The 11,148-nt window shown below is 38.4% G+C and overlaps 1 protein-coding gene across 1 annotated transcript in view; it reads right to left on the reverse strand.

Moving 5' to 3' along the window:
* The window catches only part of MMS22L (MMS22 like, DNA repair protein), a 90,911-nt gene that overhangs the window by 4,083 nt on the left and 75,680 nt on the right, over nucleotides 1-11,148 (reverse strand). The window contains 4 exon segments of the mRNA XM_008637910.2: nucleotides 247-343; nucleotides 1,758-1,924; nucleotides 4,257-4,468; nucleotides 11,103-11,147. Coding sequence (XP_008636132.1) covers nucleotides 247-343; nucleotides 1,758-1,924; nucleotides 4,257-4,468; nucleotides 11,103-11,147 — 521 coding nt within the window.

Raw genomic sequence — 11,148 nt, forward strand, 5'->3', positions numbered from 1 at the left:
TCCCTACTGTATGCCTCTCAAAACTACCTCACCCCTGAGGAAGCAGGTATGTCTCTCAATTCTATTTTTATGCTCTGGCTTTTTGGCAAAGCTGTGTTCAAACCCAGTGCCAAAAGTACCATTACTTAAATACCATAAACAAGCAACAATGCAGCATGTTAGGATAATTAGTTATTTTCAGAAAACATGTTTGCTGTCAATTGGCTTGCAGCAGCTTTGCTGCCAGTTGGCATATTTTCTGGTTACCTAAATACAGAAGTCAGCTGGGTGGCATGTTCTCCTCCTGACCCTGCTTGGCAGCCTTCTACCATGTACTGTACAATGTCTGTAGATATTTTTTTAACTGCAAAAGAAAAATCACAAGATTCACACAGAGCTCTTGAACTGACCATCTGGAGAATGTCTTTCATGAAGACAAAAATTTTTAAATGAGGAAGAAAAAAAGGTTTCATCTTTCTTTGATGCAAGTGAAATGACTGTGAGAGCACTTAGATTGGCTGTAAGGAAGAGAATGAGTCATGGTTTTATGCAAAAGTCTTATTTTTACCACCATTATCCTTTAAACAGGTTTTTAAATACACTATGGTCTTTTTAAGTTAAAGCCAAGAGATACACATTTAGAGGAAATAGAGGTTTTATTTAAATGTTACGTTCTGTTTATATTCCTTCATCGTTCCTATTTGATTCAAAAGAAAGGTAGCGACAGCATTATATCCTGCTCAGAGCTATGTGGATCTACTCTGTACTTTCAGTGGTGGAGATTGTTCTGAAATGCACCCTAACTCTTTTTTTAAGGGAAAAAGTCCTAAAAAACCCAACAAATCCCCCCTACTATTTTCTCAATAATTGTTTCCAAAAAAATTCCCAAGTTGCAAGATACAGCTCTTCCTTTATAAAGGCAGAACTGGGCTGCAATGACTTTTTCAGAAGGGTGTGGCAGAGCCCTGTCCAGGCAGGCAGGGAGCTGGTGGCTACAGCAGCACAAGACTGCCAGCTCATTCCCCAGCACATTGCAAGGTGGGTACGTAGCTTCCAGCAGATATGGCTGTGATGGCAAAAGGGGGAAGAAAGTTGTGTGATGATTGAGCTAATTTCCTAAGCACATCTTGTCCTTGAAACTATTATACACCAGAACCAAAAAGTGCTTCATTAGAGAAAATTCCCAGGAGAAGTCAGAGGTGAATCCAAATTTTGCTTAAATGCCTCTCTAGGAGCAAGAAATTGAAATTTTGAGCTCAGGTACCTTCATTATACAATGGTGGGGTGAAAAGAGTGCTTCGTTCTTTAAGCAGCTAAAAATAAAGCTGTTCTTGCTACAAAACAAAGCATGCTAAAAGAAGAAAGAAGACTCAAAGATACCTTCAGAGAGCAACATGCTACTTTTAATCCATTTATAATGCCTCTGTGGGGAGAACATACACTTGCCTTATTTGGTCTCAAAACTTTAGGTGGAAGAAAATTTCCACAATTCCTAAGTCTGAAGGAGATTAGGTGGGAAGAATGGGGAAAAAGGAAATGACTTCAGATTCCTGAGAAGTTGATTAGTTCATTAGAGAGTTAAATGAGGCAGGACTTCTCTGCTTGAGAAACAGAAGTCCCAGACCAGTTAATGAAAAAAACAGCCTCATGCAGTTTAGCTGGCCAAATTACCTTATTCACCTCATCTGAGAGTCTTAAATACTGGGATGAAAGATGCTCAGCAGTGCAAAAATCTTGCAGGTGTGGAGAGATGTACTTAAAGCAAACAAATAACTCACCTTGCAGCTCATTAACCAGTACCAAGCATTTCAATGCGGCTGGGAGAACCAAGTTGATGTCACACAGTTCAGTGCTCTGAGTTCTCTGAAGTACTTCAAGAATGAAAGCAAGAACAGAGGCCAAGCGAGGAGGTGGAGCATTCCCTTTGAACTGCAGGTAGTTTTCACTGGGAAGACAAAGCAAGCCAGAACAAAGTCTATGACTTGGGGTTTTTTTCCATTCAATGCAAGCACCATATACCTTAAAATAACTGTGCTATTTCAGCAAGAGGCCTATTACATAGATTTCTATCTAGGCTCAAATAATGGCTTCTATTTGTCTTAGTCGTAGCAATGACTCCCAGTTTGTCAGAGGACAGTGATACCTTCTGACTCTTCTATTGAGAGGGGAGTAAGAAATAAGAGCAAGCATAATTACAGTTAAAAACCCAAGTGTGACAATTAAAAGCTAACCACAAAGGTAGCTTCATAATATAATTGACTAGATGAAGGAATCAAGATTCTAAGATCCTAAACCAACATCCACAATACAGCTGTTACTCAGTTACGTTATTTTAGCTTCACGTGCTTTTGCAAACTTACAATCATACTTGTGGTAACAGCTCTGTTGTTACACTGGTACTGTTGTTTTATTTTTGTCAACAGTATTTTGTAACAGGACAGCCAATGACTGATTTTGCTCTGTCAGAATTAACACAAATGTCTCCAGTATAAAATCTGGTACAAAGATAAAAGGTGACCTGTCGATCTGCAACAAGAGCAAATTTTAACATCGCATACAGGGAGTGTTGCAACTTTAACACCTTGATTTGTTCCTTTTCCACAAAAGAATACAGGAATATGAACTACTCTTGGTTTGGCACCATAAATTAATGAAATCTGAAGACAGTAAGTTTGAATTGAAGCATTCAAGACAGAGGAGCGCAGGTGAAAGAGAACACAGCTTTCATTCATCAGTCAACAAGAGCACTCCCAGAACCTTAAAAAAAAGCTTTTAAGATACTTAATATTAGGTACAGTTATCTACTCAAACAAGGCACATGTGTTGACTGAGTGATGCATCAATTAAAAACCAGCATCCTTATCAAAAACTCAGTAAAGGGTGCTTCTACAACTTTCAAATGAAACCTGACTTTCAGAGCTCTGGGTACTTCATTGCACTGCTTCAGAGCACTGGTGTGACTTGGCAAATGAAAGCTATAACATGTACAGTTCTTGTATCATGTAGTCTTACTTTAATATTAGCAAGTCCAAAATCTTCTGTCCCATTAATTACTCTGAAAGTTTCCCACAGATTTTTTTTGGGTGTTCTTCCACTAAAATAGTCAGCTCTCTGGCCTGAATAATATAAACTTGATGGTGTAGTTCCCTTTCCTCTCTGCAGCAGCAATACATTCACTGGCTTTCATACGGCAAAGCGGCGAGCAAATTGCACCTATTTGTGTACAGACCCCGTGACTGCCTCATGACCACCCAGCAATTTGCAAACCAGAGTGCTGCTCAGTTCTAACACATTCTTCCCAGATCACTAAGGAATGTTTCACATCTAAAAAATCACTAAGTGCCATTACACCTTCAGAACTTTCAACTCTCAATCCCCATGTTCACACATGCATGCACACATTCAAAAGTAATTTTAATAAGATGACGAAGTTTGGGTATCCATAAGTTAAAAACATGTCAGAACTAAGATTGTGAAATCTTAATTCACTCCCTTAATGTGTGAGAATCAGGCTTTACTTACAGGATTGCCTATCATGCTTACCCAAGATCAACACTGACATTCTTTTTCTGATCAACGTGTATACCCACTCTTTAACAAATAAAAATCCAGTTACCTTGGATATAAGCCCGTATTTGAGGGGGTTTAAATGCTTTCCCAACATGGACAAAAAGTACAGATTGTTCACTATTCTGTAGTACATAAAACAAAGTGTCAGCCTCTGAGCAGCAGAACACAGATGTGTAGCTGCTGTTGACATCATGTCAGTGGTGACAGCGCAATGAACAAGTACTGTCTCCCTGCCTCTCTGTCTTCCTCTTCCCACACCCACAGTTTTCCATGTCCCCTGGGCAGCTGGCACACCTGTGTATGCCCTGACACTTACAGTGTGACAAGGTCCCACATGCACAGGTATCTGTGGCAGCTCTAAGCACTACAACTCTGTGCCCCTAAATACAGCCTGAGACACACACGATGATGTCTATCAGAGCATAATCTTTCTAGAAAATTACTTGCTTTTCATGTGACCTCCTGCAATATTTTTTGTTATGGCCTAGGACCTTTATCCTTAATTATTCTCTCCCAAATCTTTCCAGTTTTACTCTCGTGGTGTATAAACACCATCCTTCCTTTGCTCCCTGCCCAGCAACTCACAGGCTCTTCCAAGAGCCACACCATCACCTGAGAAGAAAGCAGAGGCCTGAGCTCATGAGCTGTTTGTGAAATCCGAATCTGAAATCCGAGTAAGTGATGTTTTATATTTCACTGGTCCTTACCTTATGACATGCAAAGTGGTCTTGCGGAGACGGAGCAGCTGGGGGGCTGTGATGGAGCTGCCCAAAGCAGTGAGCAGAGGATGCTGTCTGGCACCGGGCGCAGTCGGGGAGGAAGGGAGAAATCGTCCAAAGTAATGTCGAATAATGCTTCCAAGAAGTTGATTTAAATAGGCACCCTGTGTTTGGGACTGACAACATATGAAGGACAGGCCCTGTAGAAGAAAATTTTAGGAAGTGAGAAATTGAATGAATTTTTAACAATACAGTTGAATAAATCTTTAACAATGGTAGGCTAAACACTCACTACATGCTGTGTAAACTGCTACACGCAGAGTAACTATGTCTGACAAATAAGCAGCACTGATTTGCTGCAGATATGATGATCTGCAAATGAAGACAGACAAGGCTTGAAAAGGAGAGAAAAATCTTTCACTAGATTAATATATTGGAAGATAAGCTTTGGGACATGCAAGCTCCCCTTCAAGTTCAAAATAAAACTTGGCATTTCAAACCTGAAAAAGCTGCTGCGCCCAAAAGCTTCTCATTTCTGTTTTCAATCCTGTACATGGTCTAACAAAGTGTGTTAGGTAAGATTTAAGACGGAATAGAAAGAATAAATCTCATCTGCTTGTAAAGGACCATGTGAAATTTTTGTATAAATGATATAGCAGAAAAATGAGCACTTAGAATTGAGCTCAAACAAGAAAAGATTTGCTCAATAGTATGAGCAAATTAGAGTAAATTAGGCACCATTTATAAGGGATTTAGAGGAGGTTTTAAACTCTGTTTAAGATAAGGCTCAAACTGCTGCGATTTATCCAATATAAGCTATATTGATCCAGAGAAAAATCTATAATGAAAGTACTTGCCCAGAAAGTGCTTATCTGAACACTACCTGTTGTTATAGAACATATCTATGGTCCATCCCTGAAAAAAAGAACTATTTTTACTGGAATGGGTTCCCATAAGAGAAAGTTAGGATCTTGTTTCCTTCCCCCTCCTCTGACTACTGAGAGGAAGAACAAATCACTAAGAAAAAAATAAAAAGGTTCTGTGATCTCCTGTCTCAAGGGTCACAGTCAGCAGCACAAACAGAAGCCTCTTGAGAACTCAGTTTTCACAACAGTTTTGTCCAACAAGAATAATGGTGTAAAACAAGGTCAAGCACAGAGTTCCCTAGACAGCAATTTCAACAGTACTTCAAACTTCCATTAGCATTGCAATCCAGACTCCAGTTTTGGTGGGAGTATCTGTCTGAATATTTATGGTTGCTGAGGGAAACCAATGCCCATAATATAGGAATGAACACAAGCTGCTTTTGTTCCTCAGCTATGAACAAAGCATATTTCTGTTGCTTGTTGTGTAGAGGTTCCTCCCCAAAAACATTTTCATCTGTATCTGTCTGTGTGAACGTGGCTGAACATTCAGGAAAAAAAAAAGCAGCCTGAAGCACAGCTGAGGGTCTTGAAATGGGGAGTTCCCACTTTTGGTTCCGCAGTAAACAAATACAGGAAATGTGAGATTTCAAGAAATGAGGTGCCTGAAGACTTCCTGTTGGTGGCTCTCTTGAATGCAGATTTGGGTTAAGGGTTTCACCTCACACACTTTTAGGGCTCCTTGATAATTTTGGCAAGTTCAATGATAAAAAACACACTTTCTGAATTGAGGCTTTGATTAAAACTTCAGATTTTCTCCTCCTTTTGTGTACAGAGAGCAAATTTTTGTAGGAAAAAGCAGCTGCTGCTGTATCAGAATTCTTAAAAACAAGAAGTCTGCTACTTCTTGGCAAGTAGCAGGCTCAGAGAGACTGTTGGAGATGACAGATTATTTAGTGTGTAAACTTAAGTGTTTGATGTTTTCAGTAAGATATTGCAGCAGGCATAAAGAAGAGTTGCCTGTGCTTTCTGTAGTAAAGCTCATACAGATAGAATGTATTTCATAATCCAAATATTGGAACTGGCACTCTTAAGACTCTAGATTGTTTTAGCACTAAAAGAACCCAAACATCTATGACAAAGTGTATTAATTTATCTGATAAAAGGACACAAAAACCATCACTGCCTCACAGAGGATACCTGCAGGAATACATGAAGAACACAGCACCTCTGAAGAACTAACAATGACGGTTGCTAAAATGAGACAGTTCTTCAAACTGATGATTAACAAATAATACACAGGATCAAGAAAAGAAGACATCAGTTATTAACTAGTTAGAGTTACTGTTTTAAGAATGATCCTAGAATTATTTAATAGCAGCAATAAAAAGAAAAGAGTATTAGAATTTAGATATCGGAAAGAATGCTGACTAATTTTTGCAGGTCTAATAATTTCATTTGAAAGTGAATCAACAAATGTAGCCTGATCCTTCCAAAAAGCATCTTCATTTTTTTGTGTTGAAATAAATTGATTTGGAAACTGCATCCCAAAAAATTAGGAAAGAACTTGGATTTCCCTCTTGGACAAAAAAGCTTCAGCTCAACACTGTGCTCTTTATTTTGGACTCCTCCTTTTCCTTACAAAGTGCAGAGAGCAACAGACCTGCAAAAGGTCTGATAATACCATATCCCAAGTGGCACAAGGCATAAATTACCAACACTGCACAGTAGCTGCAAATCTCTAGGTTCAATGGCAAAACATGCTAGGCAGTGCTGGCCAAGGATGTGATTACACAGTAATCACACAGAAATTTCTTCTTTTAAATCCCACCAGTAATTAAGAGAGATGAAGGTAACTGTTCAAATGTGAGAATAAAGAAACAACCGTGCTACTGGACTGCAATTCTGGACCAGAGATTTGTAATCAATCACATCAGACACCAGGACAATCCCTACAAAGCAGATGGACTTTAAAGAGCTGATAGAGTTGCTTTCTTTTCCTTAACTCTGTTCTTTAGCCATCTTCTGAGGTTAAGAATAAAAAAAGAGGACATTTTAAGGGGAGCAGAGAAGCATGACATCATCTGCTCTTCGTTTTAACAGAAAGGCAACTGATTCCTGTGTGTGTTCACTGCAGGAACCTTTTGTGGCCAGAGCTGCCTCTTCTGATTTATCCGTATATCTGTAAATCACCTGTGGAGAGCAAAGAACCGATTAGTATGGATTACTGGAAGTATTCACTGCAGAAATGCCAAGCTACCTAATGAGGACTTATACTGTAAGTCCTGCTGTTGGAATAAATCTGCTGTTCATCAATTAATGTTGTACAATTCCTATTAAATATATATTATAATTCACAAAATGTATTAATAAGCTTGCTCAAATATCGGACCACAGATGTGGCTCATGGGAGGGCTTTTAAGGTCTGATCTCTGACAAATGCTAAGCCTGCACAGAGCCATTAAAATCACTGGGAAGTATATGTGCCAAGCACTACTCAGAATGAAGCCCTTTTGCCATTCTCCATATTTAGATAGAAATCAACAGATCTTCTGTATTTGGACAGGATTAATGCTGATAAGTCAAGCAGGGTATCTTACCTTCCCTATCATTATGTAGACAACGCTTATTCCATGCACCCACACTGTATTCTGCAAGATACATTTAAACTAATATTTCTTCTCCAAAACAAGTTTCTTACATTGCTTCAGTTCTTTCCCATATTACTGGTAAATGTGTACTAAAATTCCTCCAAATCATTCTCCAAGAAATCCAGCAAGAGCAATATTGGTCTAAAACTTCCTGTGGTAGACTTCAGCAATCCACTACCACACAAATCAACTCAATTTCTTTTTGCAGTAGTGAAATACCTAAGCTTAAATTTTACATGCCTCACTATCTCATAATTAGGAACAGTCCCATAAAATTGTAAAATGGCTGTTCATTCACGTTCTTCATCCTTTACTTTCCAAAGTCAGTCATTCAAACAATTCTGAGGGCAATTTTTGTATATATCTCAATAAAAATCTTTCTTAGGTCATAAAATATTACCAAAACAGATGATGCACAGTGAAAGAAATAGTATCCAGACAATAACCCTTTAGGCAAGATAAAAAAACCCCAAAAAATTAGTTTAAAAGTTGCTAGAGCAAAGTTATTTTGACAAGGCAGCATCAGTGACTGACTTTGAAAAATACTTCTTGATAAGTTCCCTGTACAGTGGAGACCAGACCAGCTGCCCAAAAACTGTCAAAAGGCAGAACTGTACAGCCCAAAGTTCTATATAAACACGAATGTAACAAGTAAACACAGTCAGTCTGAACTGAGGAGAGAGAAATGCAACATCCAGTCTTAATTAGCGCCTTTGACAACTAGGTGTGCTTGTGTAAAATGAAACAAAGCCTCTAACTTTGATCTACTAAAAATAAATCTGTAGGTTTGGGGTGGTGAAGGATGGTGAGATACAGTCACCTGAACTGTGTAGTAATAAACTACACTATGTGAAGAGAAGGAGCTTTATATGTTGTCCTAAAAGATAAAAAAAATTCAAGAATTCTATAGGATTTCATAAAATTGCTGCATCAGTGGATATGTAAAATTAACTGCTCCTAGGACTGATTTCAAAATCCCTTTAAAACCCACAAAAAGGATCAAGTGAACCACATTAAGAGTAGCCGTTAAAAACTCTGGAAAGAGGGAAGTTTTTTCAGGTCATTGCTAGCATAACTAAAATGTTTTCTGGGATCTGAAATAGTTTTTTTGAACAAATCAGGAGAAGCCCACACTGTAGGAACTGAAGAAGAAGAAGAAGAAAGATGGAGCCTGGAACTTCTCAGAAGACAGAAGAAAAAAAAAAATTAAAAAATGAAAGGCTGCTGAGTAGAAATTCCACTCAAGGGCTTTTATACTTTGACTGTGAATAAAGAACTTGAATGTATGAGAAGATATTTTGCATGGTCTCCAAATTCCTTTTTCTCTATTTTCATGTAAATGCCAAAGGATTAAGTTGTAAGCTGGAGTATTAACAGGGACAGATCTAGAGAACAATGTTTGTCTAACACTGGGGTGAATTAAGGCTGCTGCACTAAAATACCAGTGCTCTACCTCCACAAATGAGCACCAGGCACAGGGCAACTACCCAAGAGGGACCTCATCACACATTTCACCTGCAGTTTAAGTTAGTCAAGGTGAGGTTATTCCCAAAGAATTCTGTTTCTCCATCTTCCCTTCCACTACATTTACATGCTTTCCCTCCCACATATACTGTTTTATCACTTTTCTGATATGCCCATTTGGGGTTTTGGGTTTTGTTTGTTTTGTGAGGCTAGTTACTATTTGATTCAGGTCACAAATGGCTATTCACAGAATCATTAAAGCAAATTAAATAGGAATGCGTATGGTGGTGAAAGGGAATGAATTTAGCTTTAAGCCAACTGTGAAACAATAACCTGAGATGCCAGAGAGTGCCTAGAATCCATTCAGTCTCAAAGGATCTCAGCAGAGTTTGTTTTTAAACTGATCTTGAAATATATTTGGTTTGAGTTGATTCTAAATTGGAATTTTTCCACTTTTCCACATAAAAGAGAAAGAAGTATTTTTGAATGAATGAAGCACTTTGAAGCACTTAATGTTGGAACCAAGCTATTAATAAAATGCAAAAGTCCCATACTGAAACAGGAAAAATTACTCACGAATTCTCCTCCTTTCTCCCCAACAGTGTTTATCAAATTAAAGAATTACTTGTTTTCTAGAAGCAGTGTTTGTCTAAAATAAAATATTTGGTCAAAAAAGATCATCTAGCTTAGCTGGAAAGACATGGACAATGCAGCAGACTGATGAAGAGTACAAAAGTGAGGTCAGGAAGTCAGAATCTGGCAAATAAACCAGGAAACAAGGGTACACAACACTCAAGACTTCAAAACCAACTCAGGTGGTTTCATCTGAAGACTACATCTGTCTGTACAACTGAAATACCAAATTAGCAAACAGACACACTCTGTACTATTACCATTGTCCAGATGGCCCTACATGTACACAGCTTCTGAAAATGCCAACAGAGCAACAAAGCAAGTCATACTGTGCACAGCATTATATATCCATATTCACTTCCATAGGACATGCCTTCGATCACAATGAACTGCTTTTGAAAGGAATAAATCCAAGAGATGTTAACAATGTCACTACTGTACTGTTCCACAATACAATCCTCCAAAGTAGTGAGTTAAGACTGCAATCAAAATGAAGACTAAGAGAGAAGAGAAAATGGTAACCAAAAAAGACCCAAGGATTTACAAGGAAAACTTGTCAACTTATTTATTTTCAAAATACAATCTTTTCTCTTTCTCACCAGCAGAAATTAGTCTCTTTCTACAGCATCAACAGGCCTTACAGAGCTTCAAGAGTCATAGGGAAACTGAGGAAAGAGTCGGAGGAATAATGGGCAAGAAGGCTTTAGTCATGAAATCATAAGCAGCAGGAACATGATTTATCAAAACATATTCTCAAAGCATTAAGATAAACCAGTGGTATAATACATGAAGGATTTTCTTTTGTTCCTAAGAGCAATGAAAAAAGGGTATCTCATCTCTGTCTACAGTTAGCCAAGTCAAGGATGATTTAAAGTATTTGTTTGCTCTGTCGTCTCACTACTTATTATGATTATTTGATGCACTGTTTGAGAATTCTGTCACATTGGAGACCAGTGTAACCAGCAGGTTGGCTAAAAGTTTTCCATATGCAGCAAAGAGACCAGAAGCTCTGGAGTGTACCACTGCATGGCTGCCTGCAATGAGGAAAGCCAAAAGAGTGGCAATTTTCCTTCCACTTCTATAAGAAGAAAAATACTTCTCTTGCTGCTTCTGTAAATTCAGTCAACGCTTGTTCCCATTATAGAAAAAGAAAACATCCTCTGCAATATGAATCTCTTCCTGAAGATACATTTGTGTGCTGATAATAGAGTTGTGATATTTACCTGAAGATAAAGAGGCAGGCTTTCCTGAATGGCAGACAGCAAAGCC

Source organism: Corvus brachyrhynchos, unplaced genomic scaffold (genome assembly GCF_000691975.1).
Source record: "Corvus brachyrhynchos isolate BGI_N302 unplaced genomic scaffold, ASM69197v1 scaffold14, whole genome shotgun sequence".
Classification (NCBI taxonomy): Eukaryota; Metazoa; Chordata; class Aves; order Passeriformes; family Corvidae; genus Corvus; species Corvus brachyrhynchos.